This window comes from Pristiophorus japonicus, chromosome 22 (assembly GCF_044704955.1).
Source record: "Pristiophorus japonicus isolate sPriJap1 chromosome 22, sPriJap1.hap1, whole genome shotgun sequence".
NCBI lineage: Eukaryota > Metazoa > Chordata > Chondrichthyes > Pristiophoridae > Pristiophorus > Pristiophorus japonicus.
In genome coordinates this window covers 41,180,352-41,199,852 of record NC_091998.1, presented here as the reverse complement: position 1 = coordinate 41,199,852, position 19,501 = coordinate 41,180,352, and the positions used below count along the sequence as shown (strand labels likewise).

The following is a 19,501-nucleotide window of genomic DNA, read 5'->3' as shown; positions in this document are numbered from 1 at the left end:
TTGGCCTTCATAGCGAGGGGATTTGAGTACAGGGGCAGGGAGGTGTTGCTACAGTTGTATACAGTTTTGGTCTCCTAACTTGGGGAAGGACATTCTTGCTATTGAGGGAGTGCAGCGAAGATTCACCAGACTGATTCCCAGGATGGTGGGACTGACCTATCAAGAAAGACTGGATCAACTGGGCTTGTATTCACTGGAGTTCAGAAGAGTGAGAGGGGACCTCATAGAAACGTTTAAAATTCTGACGGGTTTGGACAGGTTGGATGCAGGAAGAATGTTCCCAATGTTGGGGAAGTCCAGAACCAGGGGTCACAGTCTAAGGATAAGGGGTAAGCCATTTAGGACCGAGATGAGGAGAAACTTCTTCACCCAGAGAGTGGTGAACCTGTGGAATTCTCTACCACAGAAAGTAGTTGAGGCCAATTCACTAAATATATTCAAAAGGGAGTTAGATGAAGTCCTTACTACTCGGGGGATCAAGGGGTATGGCGAGAAAGCAGGAAGGGGGTACTGAAGTTTCATGTTCAGCCATGAACTCATTGAATGGCGGTGCAGGCTAGAAGGGCTGAATGGCCTGCTCCTGCACCTATTTTCTATGTTTCTATGTTTCTATATCTTCGCAGGAATGTAAAATAGAAGAATGTGTAAGAGTCATTCGGCCATATCTGTAATGGTCTGTAGTCTGTATTGTGTCAGCTTTGTCACTTGTGTTTAGGAGAATGGGAAGACTTTCTCACGGCAATTAGATCACTTCTGGTCATGGCAATGAAATAATTCGAACAGTTTCTGCCGTTTTATTAGCAGGTTTTCAATGATGATAAAAGGATTGGAAAATTAGGATACTGGAGATGGGCTTCAATGGACCTTTTCTGTTTGTTGGGTTCATGTTGTTATTCTGTTTGCAGTTGTATGTATCTTTGATGTACTATGATTTAATGATGTTATGCATGGAATGTCATATCAAAGGTGAAACTTAATATAAGAGATGTGAGTGAACTACTGTTCAGCAGCTCCTACAGGAATCATGAAGTGTGATGTCTCACAGAGCTCCCACACTGGCTTTGTGAAGTATGGAATTTCAATAAGTCCTGATCCTGCATTGCAACAACTGAATGTGTATGTAATCTGGCGTTTAAAGTAACGACATGAAAAAGAACAATAAAGAAGTCCAACATTTATAATCCTCAATTTTCTCCTAAAAGCACTGAATTGTGAGGGAATAAAGTTGCACAGCTCACTGATACCTTGCTCAAGTGGGCACTTTTTACGTGTGAGCCTAGGCACGGAGTATTAGCAGGCTATTTGTTCATTAAGGGGTATAGCAACCAAGTCAACCCTCGCCTGATGTCCAGCTAGGGTCACTGAACAGCTCAACACCAGGTAAAAAATGGGCACTAGAGGTAAGTGCACTGTTAGCAAACTTCCCTGGAAGAGGTGGTCATCGGCATTGGCACCTTGCCAATTGAGATAAGCTTCTAAAAACAAATGTCATTGGTCCACTTTGCCACCATTCACATTTTAATAAGTAAAAAGAGCTATAATTTCAGCTCTTTTCAATCCTTAAAAAGTTGCAGGTGAACCGTGCTCAATGCATTTGTTTGACTATTCATGTATGCAGCTCTACCATCTCTAAATTCACAATGATATGAGCAGACAGTGACAACATGAATCCTTGCATTGTTACATCGAGGTTACAGGACAGAAACAGGCCATTCACCCAAGTGGTCTTTGGTGGCATTTATGCTCCACATGAGCCTGCTCCCATTGTGAAAGTTGAGCTGATGCAGTGTATTCTTTATTTCAGTATGAAAGTATTCTTTTTTTATATGTCTCTTTTTCTTCTCTTTTTATCTTTTTAGAACTACTTAAAATTATTGTTTTCAATTGGCTTTTATAGATAAAGTGCCACTTTTTAAGACTACAAGAAATGTCAGATGAAAAAAGGTCTATTGAAGCCCATCTCCAGTATCCTAATTCTCCAATCCTTTTATCATCATTTAAAACTTGCTAATAAAACTGCAGAAACATGCACTTTTGAAATGTTTGATTTGTGTGAATGTAATTGTATTAATGGGAATAAGAAAATAAGCTAGTTAACATTTATAAATGTTAAAAAAGTTAATACAAAATTCTGTTTTGAAACTGGTTTGACAACAAGAGGGAAAGGCAAATTTAGTAAAAAGAAAGACTTGCATCTATATGAGTCTAGAACGAGGGGTCACAGTCTCAGGATAAGGGGTTGGCCATTTAGGACTGAGATGAGATCAATTGTTTCACTCAGAGGGTGGTGAATCTTTGAAATTCTCTACCCCAGAGTGCTATGGATGTATAGTCATTGAGTATATTCAAGGCAGAGATCAATAGATTTTTGAATATTAAGGGAATGAAGGGATTATGGAGATTGGGCAGGAAAGTAGAGTTGAGAGAGAAGATCAGCCATGATCTTATTGAATGGCGGAGCAGGCTCGAGGGGCCGAGTGACCTACTCCTGCTCCAAATTCTTACGTTCTTATAAAGCGCCTTTCATGAACTCAGAACGTCCCAAAGCACTTTACAGTCAATAAAGTACTTCTGAAGTGTAGTCACTGTTTTAATGTAGGAAATTCAGCAACTAATTTGAACATAGCAAGCTCCCATAAACAGCAATGTGATAAATAATCAGATTATATGTCTTTTGTTATGTTGATTAAGGAATAACTATTAGCCAGCCAGGACTTGTGACCATGTACTAGAGAAACTGATATTTTTGGTGTGTGAGAACGGGTTTCAATTATGAAATGGAATTGTAGATTCCATCTCTTTCTTGTAAAACCATAACATCCAGAGTGCACTGTGATAACACAGATCATATGAAAATCAGACAGAAAAAAATATACGGTCCAACAGTGTAACATGAACAGCGAGCAAAACATCAAAATAAAAAAAATACACATTTTTTCAGCATTTCATATATTTTTAATTAAAACCCTGAGGTAAATGTGTCCGGAATGAGGTTTGCTTTATGTTGCTGGGGCAGACTGATGTTTGCATTGTGGCCACAGGGGATCTTTATCAACTCCTTTGATGTTGTTGACCTTGGACATTGCAGCAGTCAGTCAGGTCTGCACAGTGAGGAACAACCAGAAGTTCAAGGCTTTGGTGATTTAATATTCTACGCTGCAATTCTACAATGAAGACAGCTTCACTAAGAATAAGATAGTCACTGTGTGACGGCAGGCAGCAAATAATTATTTTATATTCATGCAATTAACTGAGAAATAAGGCGAGAGGGAAAAATAAATTGAAATTCTTATATTTTATGCAAAAATACAATTGTACCGAGGCAGCTATTTTATAATGTACATAATTGAGAATCAAAGTTTTTAGGAAAGGAAGAATAGAGCAGGTTCCTTAAATTTTAAGCAAGTTTTGTAATGCAATAGGTAAATACTGTTGTATCTGTGACATCAGCAATATGTGCAGTATTTTTACTGTGTGCAAATTTTGTAATATACTGATTCAATAAATCTGATGTATTACTGCGATGGGCAGACATCTGTTGCCTCGAGACTGTTGTAAGCATTAGTAACAAGCTTCAGTTCCTGGATCATCACTGAACAAGACCATGACATAACTACAACAAAAGTAAAATACTGCGGATGCTGGAAATCTGAAATAAAAATCAGAAAATGCTGGGAACACTCAGCGGGTCAGGCAGCATCTGTGGTGAGAGAAACAGAGTTAAAGTTTCAGGTCGATGACCTTTTGACAGAACTGGGAAAAAGTTAGAGATGTAACAGGTTTTAAGCAAGTACAGAGGCAGGGATAGGAGGAAAGAACAAAGGGGAAGATCTCAGATAGGGTGGAAGGCAGGAGAGATTAAAAGACAAAAGGGATGATGGTGCAAAAGTGGGTGGCAATGGAACAAGTAAAGAAACAAAAGATGGGTCTAGAAGAATAGCAGATCCAATGTTCCCGATGTTGGGGACACAGTCTAAGGATAAGGGGTAAGCCATTTAGGACTGAGATGAGGAGAAACTTCTTCACTCAGAGAGTTGTTAACCTGTGAAATTCCCTGCCGCAGAAAGTTGTTGATGCCAGTTCGTTGGATATATTCAAGAGGGAGTTAGATATGGCCCTTACAGCTAAAGGGATCAAGGGGTATGGAGAGAAAGCAGGAAAGGGGTACTGAGGTGAATGATCAGCCATGATCTTATTGAATGGTGGTGCAGGCTCGAAGGGCCGAATGGCCTACTCCTGCACCTATTTTCTATGTTTACCAAGACCGACTGTCCGAAAAAATGGTGGTGGAGGTTATGGTCTGAAATTGTTGAACTCAGTGTTGAGTCCAGAAGGCTGTAAAGTGCCCAATCGAAAGATGTTCCTCGAGTTTCATGACATAACTACTAGTTTTCATTTTTTTTAATTTCAAGTTTGTTGTCTGCCCATTTGTAGTCTGATTGTGTATACTGTACAGGGCACTTCAAAGGGAAGAAGAAATCTACAGAAAGGAGTGAGAAATGGGAATTTTAATCAAACACAGAGATGGCACTAAAAGTGAGAGCCATACAGAGAGAAAAAGGAGTAAGAGAGGGAGGCAAAACTGAGAGCCTCAGTGGAGCAGACTGATATTTGTAATGTTCTGTACAAATTCACCAGTAATGCCACAGGATTGTATGCGTGTAGATAATTAATAGAGTAATAATGGAGAGTGTGAATAAAATCGCGTGGAGGCTAGTTCGCTGGGAATTCATTATTCACGGAGTCTGCTTCGGAGTCCTGATTATATTTTCAGCCCTAAAAGAAACGTTTTGCAACTTCGCATTGTGCAATTATTCGTTATAATGAGTGTGTAACGGGCACATTTAGATAAAAACAATCTTGCTGAAAATATCTGTCCTCTGAAAACAAACTCCGACGTTTAGTGGAGACAAGATGCAAAAAAAGCTTCTGCTTCAAACCATCCATATTTCTTAACAAATTCTTTACTGTGAATTTTGAATAAAAAAATCTCCAATGCGAGTTCTGCATTCGAAGTGGAGTCTGAAGGGATGTAGGGGTTTAAATCTGAAGAGGTTTAAATTTAGCCCCTGGGCACATTTGTATGAAGTGGGAGGGCAGGGGATCTTAGGGCGCCAGGGCTGGGCTGATGTCATTCCTGTAGACTCCTCTGGGGTGACTCCTGGTGTCTCGGATCGCATATAAATACCAGCATCTGATAGACTAAGGACTGTAGTCAGCACAGACTAATAGACTCCTTGCAGCTCTGAGCTGTTATTGAAATCGGTGCAGACCAGCGGAGGAGATCTCCATTTAACGGCAACAACATGTGCAGCACTCTGGAGCCCGAGTCCTATTCCCACCGAGTCAGCCCTCTGGTCTACGGACAACGCTTCGACACTGACCTGCGCAAGAAAGCGACGCCAGACATCTTCGAGGCGGTCAACCAGTCGGCGCTGCAGCGGCTCTTCGAGCGGTCCGGGGATAAGAAAGCAGAGGAAAGGGCGCGGATCATCGCCACCAACCAAGGCAGCGAGGAGATCACTCGAGCCCTGGTGGCTCTCAAGCTCAGGAAGAGAATGAAACTCGTGCAGCTGCTTCGCCTTGTCAGGAAATCTATGAAGATCCTCTGAAGTTCCAGAGAGAGAAGAGGAACTAGAACTTCGGTTACTCACCAAACAAAAGAAAGCCTTGCAGGACGCCCCGAAGCGCTTTACAGCCAAGGAAGCACCTCCGAAAGTGTAGTCATTGGTGGAATGCACGGTTGCACTAAAAGAACTTTGGAAAAGTTCGGATCGCTCGGTTGGTGTGAGGGGACGGGATGATGCGCATTTGTTTTAAAATGCGATAACTTGCGAATTGCACCTCAAAGGCGCATGCACTCCATGACATGTGCAGCCCGAAGCCCGGTCAGGGGCTATTTCACAGGAGCCCAAACATGCCACAGTCATGATAAAATCAGAAGGACAAACATTGCAGCTCCAAGGAAGAAGTCAGCCAGGAGGAAGGGGCTGGCCGATAAGCTGATAACTTTGAAAGGACTTTGGAGAAATAAAACTCAGGATGAGCAGTGTATATTTATTGGTGGAACTGTGCTACGGCCGTTCCAAAGCCATTTTTGTGAACGATGCTATGATTTTACAATTTAATAAATGTTGAAAACATATTTATGTGTGGTTGTTTCTTAACTCACTTTATTGCGATTAACGTTTGCTCCCAGTGAACTTTTCAAAATACTAAGACGATATCTCATTTGACAAGGGCACAAAATAAGTTGATAGCAAAGTTAGTAATGTAGAAGATCTTGTCTGAAATTCCGAGTTTTTTTTAATGATTTCTCATGATTAAATGGCCATATATTAGCTTGAGACACCTTAAAGAGGGGAGACTTTCAGGATATTTCAGCAAGCTATCACTTAAACGGAATCCATTTCCATTCAAGTGCGTTGTCCCTTTGGAAGGATGGCAAAAATATTCCCGAAATTTGCAAAAGCCAATGGTATTTTCCTTTTTGTGGTTCATAATGGAGGGTGGTGGCAAAAATTCAAGAGTGAGATTATATAAAAATGTATTATGACCGTTTTCATATCATGACAGAAACGTGTACGTGACAGAATAGCAGTCCTCCAATGAAGAACTGAATGAAAAACACAGAGCAGTTCAAATGAAATCGACATTTTGTCAAAAAGTGCTTTTCAGGGAGGACTTACTCAGAATTAATTTCAGGGCATTATTTGACTTGCTCCTTATCTACACTGTGCCTCTTCCCTGAAAAGCATTGCACAAAAATGGTTACAGATGACAGGCCCGAGTGTTGTAGAAGTAGATTGCGCTGTCTGCAATCCTTTCCATGGCAAATTGTCATTAAATTATAAATTACTATTAAAAAACAAATCAAAACCAAGTGTCAGCTGTGGCTCAGTGGGTAGCACTCTCGCCTCTAAATCATATAGGTCGTGGGTTCAGGGACTTGAGTACAGAAATCTAGGCTTGACATTCCAGTGTCAGTACTGAGGGAGTGCTGGACTGTCAGAGGTGCCATCTTTTGGATGAGATGTTAAAATTGAGGCTCTGTCTGCTCTCAAGTGAACATGAAAGTTCCAATTATTATTTTGAAAAGGAACAGGGTAGTTATCCCCGGGGTCCTGGCCAATATTTATCCCTCAATCAACATCACTAAAAACAGATTATCTGGTTATTATCACATTACTGTTTGTGGGAGCTTGCTCATGCGCAAATTGGCTGCCGCATTCATTGATTGTAAAGCACTTTGAGACGTCCAGTGGTTGTGAAAGTCACTAAATAAATCCAAGCCTTTTTCACAACACACTCACTCAGAGCTACCTCATGCTGAGCCTTGAATTACGTTATGGTTGAATGAAATAAGCTTCTTTCCTTTGTTGGGGAATTGGCATATTTTCAAGTACTTTTGGATTTCAAAGTCTCTGTACTGATTGTTCTGTTAAACGAACCTTGAACATCTGTTTTGTCCCCTGCAGTTGGCATCTAGACGTGATGATAATCCCAACTCAAATCAGTGCTAACAATGCCTGTTCTCTCCCAATGTTAAAGGGATTCAATATTAGTTTCTGAAGCCCCCAGGCTGTGGGCTGGGTCCCTTCAATACTGCTTAAAGTCCAAGACATGAGCTCAGACCTTCCTGGCTTTATCGAGGCCAGGAGTAATGCCGCCCTTCATATTAGTGTTCAAGGCAGCTCCTGCGGTTTTGCAAATGTTAGCTGTGGTTTAGTTGGCAGCACCCTTGCCTCTGAATCAGAAGTTTGTGGGTTCAAGTCACACTCCAGAGACTTGAGCACAAACATTTAGACGCTGAGGGAGCGCTGCAATGTCTGAGGTGCCGTCTTTTGGATGAGACGTTAAACTGAGGCCTCTCAGGTGGACGTAAAAGATCCCATGGCACTATTTCGAAGAAGAGCAGGGGAGTTATCCCTGGTGTTCTGGCCCCTATTCCTCAATCAACATCACAAAAACAGATTATCTGGTCAATATCACACTGCTGTCTATGGGAGCTTGCTGTGCACAAATTGGCTGCCACATTTCCCACATTATTACATCAGTGACTACACTTCAATAAAAAGTATTTAATTGGCTATAAAGTGCTTTGGGACGTCCAGTGATTGTGAAAGTTGCTATATAAATGCAAGTCTTTCTTTTTTTTCTTTACACCACTAAAGCTGCTTTTATATTGCCCTTGTTTTAATTTGGATTTCAGGAGATCAGCATTCTTAAATATCATGAATAAATATCATAGGTCCAATTTTTCCTGAGTTTACAAGTCTGCCATCAGGAATGAGGGATCCAGATTTAACAGTTTGAATGCCGGGTGCCAGCTCAGCGCTACAACTTTTGTAATCCAAACGAAAACAGCCTTCATCACTGCTTTTGCATCATGATACTTGTGGGTTCAAGTCCTACTCCAGAGACTTGAGCACAAAAGTCTAGGCTGACACTCCAGTGCAGTACTGAGGGAGCGCTGCACTGTTGGAGGTGCCGTCTTTCAGATGAGACGTTAAACCGGAGCCCTGTCTGCTCTCTCAGGTGGACGTAAAAGATCCCCATTTCGAAGAAGTGCAAGGGAGTTATCCCCAGTGTCCTGGCCAATATTTACCTCTCAATCAACATCACTAAAAGAGATAATAATACAAAAGCAAAATACTGCGGATGCTGGAATCTGGAATAAAAACAGAAAATGCTGGAAATCTCAGCGGGTCAGGCAGCATCTGTGGAGAGAAAGCAGAGCTAAGGTTTCGGGTTGATGACCCTTCGTCAGAACTGGAGAGTGTTCTGAAACAACACATTCTTAACAAGCTCTGAAAGTGGGAGGGGAAGAAAGAACAAAAGGGAAGGTCTGTGCTAGGGTGGAAGGCAGGAGAGATTAGAGAGACAAAAGGGATGATGGGCCGAATTGAACTGGTAATGGCAGGAGTTAAAAAAACATTAGTCAAGATAGGGTGTGATAGGTAATGACCAGCTGCCATTAGAGACAAGGAGAAAAAAAGAAACAGACTCGGGGAGGGGAAAGGGAGCCAAAGATTGGCAGCGGTTACGCTCTGAAATAGTTGAACTCGATGTTGAGTCCAGAAGGCTGCAAAGTGCCTAAATGAAAGATGAGGTGCTGTTCCTCGAGCTTATGTTGAGCTTTGTTGGAACTGTGTAGGAGACCAAGGACGGAGAGGTCAGAGTGGGAGTGAAGTGGAGAATTAAAGTGACAGGCGACCGGAAGCTCAGGGTCATACTTGCAGACCGAACGGAGGTGCTCCGCAAAGCGGTCACCCAATCTACGCTTGGTCTCCCCAATGTAGAGGAAACCATATTGTGAGCAGAGAATACAGTGTACTAAATTGAAAGAAGTATAAGTTAAATGCTTTTTCACCTGGAAGGAGTATTTGGGGCCCTGAATAGCAGGAAGGGAGGAGGTAAAAGGACAGGTGTTGCATCTCCTGCGCCTGCACGGAAAGGTGTCGTGGGAAGGGGAGGGGGTGCTGGGGGTGACTGCGGAATGGACCAGGGAGGGAGTGGAGAGGGGAGGGGAAGATGTGATTGGTGGTGGGAGCTGAAATGATGGGTCTACTGGGGCAGTCCTAGATTATCTGGCCATTATCACATTGTTGTTTGTGGGAGCTTGCTGTGTGCAAATTGGCTGCTGCAGCTCCTACAGTACAACAGTGACTACGCTGCAATAAAAAGGACTTAATTGGCTATAAAGCGCTTTGGGATGTACTGAGGTTGTGAAAGGAGCGATATCAGTACGTTTCTTTTGACCACTAAAGCTGCTTTTATATTTCCCTTATTTTAATTCTTTCTTTTTTCTTTTCAAAATGGCTTTCATTGGGCACCATTGTGGTGGTACAAAGGCACTCACTGAAAGTTACTGCCTGATATGATCTTTTTATGTTCAAATATATGCACTTTCAGTGCAGAGTTAAATATATAACTGGTGTTGAGAACAATCCAGGCTTAGAGAAGCATCTTTTTTCAGACCATTTGCTTTTCATCCATTATTTAAGATCAAAGGGGAGAAATTCGGGAATGTCCTGTTTGGGGCGTTAACTTGTGAAAGCTGGATAAATTAGCACCAGGCGCTAATGTTTTTCAGCTTTCTGTAAATTCGGTGTTAGCGCCCCAGGAAGGAAGGGAGCGCTAAATCAAGCACTCTACATCTTTCCTAGAGCGCTAAAGGACTCAGACGGGGTGGTTGTGGTGCAGCGCTGCATACTGGGCCATGCAGCGCTGCCAGGATCGGAGGCTCCTTCCTTCCCTTAAAGGGAAGGGGCATCGCTGCAGGCTCTACATTGGAACCAGTGAGCTGGTCCCTGACGGCAGCCACGATCTGGCCCGATCAGCCTGATTCATTGCAGCAGAGCACCAGGCTGATCGATCGCGGCTGAAGAGGAATCGAAAAAATTGAAAGTATTCTTTTGAACATTTTTTCCACTAACCTCGACGACCTCGCCTTTAATTTTCGCCCCCGAAGCCCCTGGACTCCCAATCAACGCCTCCTGCAGCTATCAGTGTTTTCGCCCGGCAATGCTGCAGGGGACAGAACCGAAGTTCGGGTCCGGGGTGCTACTGGGGCGATGTGCACAGCAATGACATTAGCGGGAGTCGTTCATCTCGCCGCGCTCGGTCAGTAAGTCGTTAGCGTCCCGTTATCGCCCCACGAAGGCGATAATGGGAGGAACTAAGGAGGCCAATTTCTAGGCCCAAGTCTCTTGCCTTCCTCCTTTACCAGTTTGTTAAGCCAATAAATCCACCACCAGAGCTGTTGCATGCCTTTGTTAGCAGCATTGTATGGTATATGAGGCAGTGCTGCTGTCTCCAGAAGTATTGAAACATATTCAAAGAAGTATTTTTTTCTGGGGAAGCTCCATCAACCAGCAAATAAAGTCAGAATTTTTCATTTTCAAATAATTGCGAATGCACAAACTTGCCCAAGATTGGTGTTCTGTTGTTGGGGGAATTTGCCTCCCAATGTAAATTTCCATATTACCGGCAGCATCAGGGTATATTATAGAACTGCCTCTTCAAGCGATTCTGTAATATAATAAGAAATTGTTGGTTTCCCAAATGTTTTCAAGACAATAACTTGATTGGAGGCAGTAATCTCATCGATTGAGTTCAGCTGAGTCAGAGCAAAATTCAAAGCTCTTTTTTATCAGTCGTAAGGACTTCACGGGCATTCGCTGGGCAGGAGTTGGGCAAATAGCCCAATTCTCTGCCCGCGGAGGCCTGTTACTTTTGGGCCCTTTGCAAGAGAATTCTTGACAGATCGCAAGTTCCGGGTTTAGGCGCATGCGCTTCGCATACCTAAACCCGGAACTTGCGGGGCCCCTAAGGACGCGCGCAGCTCGTAAGCACCCAGGGGCTGCGAATTCAGGGCCACAGGATGAACACAATGATAGCAGTGGACTGTGCCAGCCAGTGTATTATTTAAATAGCATTTAATTAGATAAATGTTAAAAATTGCACTTGACTGCCCTATGCCTCACACAGACATCCTTAGACAGACATACTCTCAAGGATTTCATAACACTTTTTTGTTAGATGCATACCAGTCATTTGTAACTGACCAATTCAAAGTTAAAAACTAGTAGCGACTCAGCTGTGGCTCAGTGGATAGCACTCTTCCTTCTGAGTCAGAAGGTTGTGGGTTCAAATCCCACTCTAGAGACTTAAACACAAACATTTAGGCTCCCGCTCCCAGTGCAGTGCTAAGGGAGTGTTGCACTGTTGGAGATGCCATCTTTCAGACGAGATGTTAAACAGAGATGTCTGCCCTCTTGGGTGGATGTAAAAGATCCCACAGCACTATTTTGAAGGAGAGCAGGGTACTCTCCAGGCCAATATTTATTCCTCAATCAACATAACAAAAACAGATTATCATCACATTGCTGTTTGTGGGAGCTTGCTGTGTGCAAATTGGCTGTCGTGTTTCTCACATTACAACAGTGACTACACTTCAAAAGGCGGTAAAGCGCTTTGGGACATCCGATGGTTGTGAAAGGCGCTATATAAATGCAAGTCTTTCTTTAAGTCAGAACATAAAACACAATTTTCATGCTGAATGTTTGAGCTATAAAGCATTATTAAATCCGTTGCCATAAGCAGAGACATAAGGATTAGACTAACTTCCTGCAACTAGTTTTCAAGGTTCTGGATTGGCACCACCTGGGAATGTTGTATATCACAGCTGTACTAAGTGGTTATTCAGGTCATCAGAAGGGTGATAACTCAAATAGGTGTCAAACAGACATTTCAAACACTGGGATGTGTCCAGTTTAGACACAGTAATTGGGTGTCTGTGGAGAACTTTGCTGAAATCTGTAGTTGGTGCAATCTTCAGAGTATTGTAACATGGTTTCAATGAAATCCATTCACTATGTTGTCCATAATAATAAGTACAGAAGGAATGGACTGGGGAGCATTCTAGATTGGGTTTCAATAGGAACTGAGTTATAGGAAACAACTTTTGCTGATTACGAATCATTGCCTGAGGGAAGGAAGGGGAAACAAATATTATTTCTCCTGAGATTTAATACTAATTTATGGACAATTGGGGAGGCTTAAGCCATTGAATGTCACCAACACCATCCTGAACTGATGAGCCGAATGCTGGTCTGGAAACCAGATAAAACAATATTCAAATGATGTATATCTCACAGTAACAGTGGATACATGTTAAGGTACATCAGAGAATTCCACTCCAAGGCATGTTGGAAGTGCATTGTTATGATGGCAGTGTCACAATATAGTTTTTAAATACTTGGACTTCAGTAAGGTTATTTGAATAAAGAGGGTATTTAATAGGAGTCCATTGATGGTGAAGCAGCCAATGTGAGTGCTGTATCTAAGGTTATGGGAACATAATTCAGTTGCTGCCATTCCACTGTCACTATATGTGTAATTTAAATATTTCCATTTGAGTAAGTGCCATTTTACAGAGTAATAAAAAGCATGTGCTTATTTGTACTGCAAAATTGGCCACCATGCTCCACCCTTTGTCTACGATTGGTCCCCTTTTAGGATAAGCCACATCCTGAAGTTTCACTGGAATGTGTAACTGGAACCACCATCCTAAGGTCTCACTCACTTTGCAAATTGTAACTCGATCCACTTTGACTTCCTGAAGCAACAGAGGACCGAGCTCCCCAGAAGACAGCAAAGGGACTTACCGCAGTCCAAGTGCATGCCTCCCCCAGTCAAAGTGCCTACCCCAGTCCAAGTACATCCCTGCCCCAGTCAAGTGCCTACCCCAGTCCAAGTACATCCCTGCCCCAGACAAAGTGCCTACCCCAGTCCAAGTGCATGCCTCTCCCAGCCGAAGTGCCTTACCCCAGTCTGAGTACATCCCTCCCCCAGCCGAAGTGTCTTACCCCAGTCTGAGTACATGCTCTCCCAGGCAAAGTGCCTTACCCCAGCGCAAGTGCATCCTTACCCACCCCCCCCCCACCCATTTTGTACGGATTGTTAACAGGTTTATTGGGTATGAAGTGAATAGTGACAGTGTCGTGACTTCTGGATATCATTCACTCCAACGATGTCCCTTGTAGGGGATTGGAAGAACGTGATCCGTCTTCCCTGAGTTCCCTCTCTCCCCTCCGATCCCCCCACCCGTGTCTCTCCCATCCCCACCCACGTCTCTCTCTCTCTCTCTCTCCCCAGCCTCTCTCTCTCCCCCCAACATCTCTCTCCCCAGCCTCTCTCTCTCCCCCCAACATCTCTCTCCCCCAGCCTCTCTCTCTCTTCCAGTCTCTCTCTCTCTCTCGGCGCCCCCCCCACCGCTGCTTCTCTGCTCACCGTCGCTCTCGGCCGCCCACAGGCTCTCTCGGCCACAGGCCGGCCGGGGGGAGAGAGAGTCAGGAGGCTGGGGCTGGGGGAGAGGGTCCTAGGAGGGGGCGGGGGCGGTGTGAGAGTCAGCGAGGGAGAGAGGGGCCTGAGCAGGCGAAGAGAGTCGGAGCCTCAGGTCCTGCTTTTCGGCACCACGCATGTCTGTCAAAAAAAGTGCAGTACACATAGTTACACTGTAATAAAAATTGACTTTCTGTCAACGAGTTAGATGTAAATGGTGTCAATATTCTATTCACAGTTCTTTACAAAATGGCATTGTGATCCAGCTGCACTTTGTGGAAACATAGAAACATAGAAAAATAGAAAATAGGTGCAGGAGTAGGCAATTCGGCCCTTTGAGCCTGCACCACCATTCAATAGGATCATGGCTGATCATGCAACTTCAGTACCTCATTCCTGCTTTCTCTCCATACCCCTTGATCCCTTTAGCCGTAAGGGCCACATCTAACTCTCTTTTGAATATATCTAACAAACTGGCCTCAATAACTTTCTGTGGTAGAGAATTCAACAGGTTCACAATTCTCTGAGTGAAGAAGTTTCTCCTCATCTCAGTCCTGAATGGCTTACCCCTTATCCTTAGACTCTGACCGCTGGTTCTGGACTTCCCCAACATCGGGAACATTCTTCCTGCATCTAACCTGTCCAATCCCGTCAGAATTTTATATGTTTCTATGAGATCCCCTCTCATTCTTCTAAATTCCAGTGAATATAAGCCTAGTGGATCCAGTCTTTCTTCATATGTCAGTCCTGCTATCCCGGGAATCAGTCAGCAAGAATGTCCTTCCTCATATTAGGAGACCAAAACTGCACACAATACTCAAGGTGTGGTCTCACCAAGGCCCTGTACAACTGCAGTAAGACCTCCTTGCTCCTATACTCAAATCCCCTCGCTATGAAGGCCAACATGCCATTTGCTTTCTTTACTGCATGCTGTACCTGCATGCCTGCCTTCAATGACTGATATACCATGACACCCAGGTCTTGTTGCACCTCCCCTTTTACTAATCTGTCACCATTCAGATAATAACCTGCCTTCCTGTTTTTGCCACCAAAGTGGATAACCTCACACTTATCCACATTATATTGCAACTGCTATGCATTTGCCCATTCACCTAACCTGTCCAAGTCCCCCTGCAGCCTCCTAGCATCCTCCTCGCAGCTTGCACTGCCACCCAGCTTAGTGTCATCTGCAAACTTTGAGATATTACTTTCAATTCCTTCGTCTAAATCATGAATGTATATTGTAAATAGCTGGGGTCCCAGCACTGAACCCTGCGGCACCCCACTAGTCACTGCCTGCCATTCTGAAAAAGACCCATTTATTCCCACTCTTTGCTTCCTGTTTGCCAACCAGTTCTCTATCCACGTCAATACATTACCCCCAATACCATGTGCTTTAATTTTGCACACTAATCTCCTTTGTGGGACCTTGTCAAATGCCTTTTGAAAGTCCAAATATACCACATCCACTGGTTCTCCCTTGTCCACTCTACTAGTTACATCCTCAAAAAACTCTAGAAGGTTTGTCAAGCATGATTTCCCTTTCATAAATCCATGCTGACTTGGACCGATCCTGTCACTGCTTTCCAAATGCGCTGCTATTACATCTTTAATAATTGATTCCAGCATTTTCCTCACCACTGATGTCAGGCTAACCGGTCTATAACTCCCTGTTTTCTCTCTCCCTCCTTTTTTAAAAAGTGGGGTTACATTAACTACCTTCCAATCCATAGAAACTGAACCAGAGTCCATGGAATGTTGGAAATTATCCTAGCCAATTCATGTCTCATACCGTCTCTGTGGAAGCAGCATAGAGTTGGAGTAAAACCTAACTCTCTGTCAAAAATTATTTGAAACCATGCTTAAAATTATATTTGATGGTGTTATCTGAGTATCATTTCCACCTTGTGAATAACTGCAGTAACAAAACCCAGAACACCATGAAATGAACACAAAATGATTGAATTCGAGCTACTTAATGGTAATACTATTAAGCAGCATTCTTTTTTTTACTGATTGAAGGAACCAAAATGGCTAAATGGTCCTACCTTTTACTGATGGGGGATGGCTGAGCTCACCTATGCTGTTCAGTTGCCAAGTCTACATTAGCCAGTGCCTTATTAACGTTTTGATTGAAACTTTTACAAACATAGGGGTCCAAATTGTCCCTTTTTGCGACGCCTGTTAGCGCCTTCGAGGGCACTAATGGGGTGCAAAACACTTTTTGCCCGGAGTGGGGGGCTACCGGCTTCTGCGAAATTGCGCAGGAGTTAGTGATTGTGTTGCCAAGGTAGCACCGCACCACGCTGATAGTGTCAGGTCCACCAATGCATCTACTATTTCTGGGGTCACTTCCTTAAGTTCTCTGGGATGCAGACTATCAGGCCCTGGGTATTTATCGGCCTTCAGTCCCTTCAATTTCCCTAACACCATTTCCTGACTAATAAGGATTTCCCTCAGTTCCCCCTTCTCGCTAGACCCTCGTTCCCCTAGTAATTTCGGGAGGTTATTCGTGTCTTCCTTAGTGAAGACAGAACCAAAGTATTTGTTCAATTGGTCTGCCATTTCTTTGTTCCCCATTATGAATTCACCTGATTCTCACTGCAAGGGACCTACATTCGTCTTCACTAATCTTTTTCTCTTCACATATCTATAGAAGCTTTTGCAGTCAGTTTTTATGTTCCCTGAAAGCTTACTCTCATACTCTATTTTCCCCCTCCTAATTAAACCCTTAGTCTTTCTCTGCTGAATTCTAAATTTCTCCCAGTCCTCAAGTTTGCTGCTTTTTCTGACCAATTTATATGCCTCTTCCTTGGACTTAACACTTTCCCTAATTTCTCTTGTTAGCCACGGTTGAGCCACCTTCCCTTTTTTATTCTTATGCCAGACGGGATGTACAATTGTTGTAGTTCATCCAAGTGATATTTAAATGTCTGTCATTACCTATCCACCATCAACCCTTTCAGTATCATTCTCCAGTCTATCCTAGCCAATTCATGTCTCATACCATCTCTGTGGAAGCACCATAGAGTTGGAGTAAAACCTAACTCTCTGTCAAAAATTATTTTAAACCATGCTTAAAATTATATTTGATGGTGTTATCTGAGTATCATTTCCAACTTGTGAATAACTGCAGTAACAAAACCCAGAACACCATGAAATGAACACAAAATGATTGAATTCGAGCTACTTAATGGTAATACTATTAAGCAGCAGTCTTTTTTTATTGATTGAAGGAACCAAAATGGCTAAATGGTCCTACCTTTCACTGATGGGGGGTGGCTGAGCTCACCTATGCTGTTCAGTTTCCAAGTCTACATTAGCCAGTGCCTTATTAACGTTTTGATTGAAACTTTTACAAACATAGGGGTCCAAATTGTACATTTTTGCGACGCCTGTTAGCGCCTTCAAGGGCACTAACGGGGTGCAAAACACTTTTTGCCCGGAGTGGGGGGCTACCGGCTTCTGCAAAATTGCGCAGGAGTTAGTGATTGTGTTGCCAAGGTAGCGCCGCACCACGCTGATAGCGTACCAGGCCGCCGTGCGACCGCCGATGGTGTCATCGCCATATACTGCGACAACTTCGCGCTATGCGCCTACCCCTTTCTGCCCCACGGCAGATATTGCCCTGTGCCCCGCGAGCGCTGTCAGCGCCAGCCCCACAGGTCGCGAACCAGACCAACCTGCACTCGCAGGGCGGAAGTTAAAGGGGAGGTCACAAGCACCCTGCGTCACCATCTTGGCGGTTTTGCCGACTCAACGGTTAGCCCGACTTCTTCTCCCATGCGTGGTCTGGGCCGCCATCGTGCAGCATCGCACTCCGTTTTGGGTGCCGAGATGCGGCCTTGGCACCACGCCACCCTGGTGACCCATTGGAGGCCATCAGAGGCCAGGCAGAGCATGCAGTGGCCCTCTCCTTTAAGCGAAGGGGAGGAGCGTTGATCTGCGTAGCGCTGCCGATCGTGCCACGGCATTGCCCTGGAACCCGCCCCAAGAGGAAGTGGAGTATGCGAGATTGCGCTCCACCTCCTCTGAGGGATGGTAACAGCAAATTCGTGGCTGGGGTTGGACTTCCATGCCGGGCGCAGGATGTCCTGCCCCGAATAGGTTAACGTGCCCAATCCGGATGCTGGGGAATTTCTCCCCCCTAGTGCATTCTTGGGAAAATGAATCAAGACAGATCTCTGACCCATCAAACTGGGATTTCCATTTACTTTCTCAGCACTATTACTGGCAGATAAGTTCTCATTTCATGAGTTCAGCCATAGGCCTTGAAATTCGCCTCGGTCGGTAGCACATAACGCGTGGTATCGGATCGGCCATCGTTAGATGCCACGCCTGATAGTCCGTTCCGTTGCAGTTAATGCAACCGAATATCAGGTGCTGCATCTAACGGGATGCCAATCTGATACTGTCTGCTCTGCACCACCGCCCGAGACAAATTTCGAGGCCTTAATATTTAATCTGTGGGGAAAAATGACTATCAATCAGTAAAAGAAAATGAGGGTATGCTACATTTCTTTACAGTGTTGCAGTACCCCCATCAGGCAAATGTCCCAAATAACATGGGTGGGACTAATCTTTGCAGTTTTTCTGCAAGGTGAATGCGACATCGTGTGATGGCCCCCGTTAGTGTGTTTTGGTCCTCTGTGACTCAGTCTGAAGCCACCGACAAAATTCTGAAAAATAATATAAGTGCACACTGCATCATTTTTTTGTCCCGTAAAATATCCAATGAAGCTGCAACTTGGCAAAATAGTTCAATAAAAAACACTGGTTTGATCGTAATGAAGTCCTATTGCCGAGTCACTATATTTTGGTCGAGGCCCGTTTTCAAGCCCAGACTAGGCTCTGTGCACTTTAGCTGCACCAAGAGACAGAGTATTGTTGGAAATTGATCATCGGGCCTCCTCAGCATCATCACTCACAGCTCCACCGGAAACCTACCTGTGCAAAAATTCTATTTAAGTCCACCTGCCTCATTCCTCAGGTACGTCTTGGGAGAAGAGCCGATAGCAGCGCCTGTGGAGTTGAGGGAGCATTCCTGTTCCTCTGGTTCCATAAAAAAAGATTTTCATTACCTATAGTTCACTTTCAAGTCCCACTCCAGAAACTTCAGCACACAAATCTCGGTTGACAGTCCATTGCAGTGCTGAGGGAGTGCTGCACTGTTGGATGAGACGTCTGTCCTCTCAAGTGGACGTAAAAGATTCCATGGCACTGTTTCGAAGAAGAGCAGGGGAGTTATCCCCGGTGTCCTGGGCCAATATTTATCCCTCATTCAACATAACAGAAACAGATTATCTGGTCAGTATTACATTGCTGTTTGTGGAAGCATGCTGTGCGCAAATTGGCTGCCGCGTTTCCCACATTGCAACAGTGACTACACTTCATTGGCTGTCAAGCGCTTTGAGACATCCGGTGGTCGTGAAAGGCACTATATAAATGCAAGTCTTTCTTTTATATTTGGTTGGGTGTGGCTGAAGCTTCCTGACTCCTACCCTGCAAAATTTCTGGAGGGGGTCCTTCAGTGGGGCAAGACACCTAAAAAAATGGCTCCACAAATTTAGCAATGGGACGCAAATTGGTCGCAGGATGTTCCACTGCTAAATTGCTATGCTTTGTGCCCGTTTTACACCCTTAAAAATAGGCA

General features: G+C 44.0%; 1 protein-coding gene across 1 annotated transcript; it reads left to right on the top strand.

The window, feature by feature from the left end:
- Nucleotides 1-5,191: 5,191 nt before the first annotated feature.
- LOC139234747 (transcriptional and immune response regulator-like) lies at nt 5,192-6,145 on the top strand. Its single transcript, XM_070865430.1, has one exon. It carries the CDS (start codon nt 5,307-5,309, stop codon nt 5,610-5,612), a length of 306 nt encoding a protein of 101 aa, XP_070721531.1. The 5' UTR covers nt 5,192-5,306; the 3' UTR covers nt 5,613-6,145.
- The last annotated feature ends 13,356 nt before the right edge of the window (nt 6,146-19,501 follow it).

What these genes read in the sequence shown, in the direction of transcription:
- LOC139234747 (XM_070865430.1), top strand. Translation starts at nt 5,307, where the DNA reads ATGTGCAGCACTCTGGAGCCCGAGTCCTATTCCCACCGAGTCAGCCCT.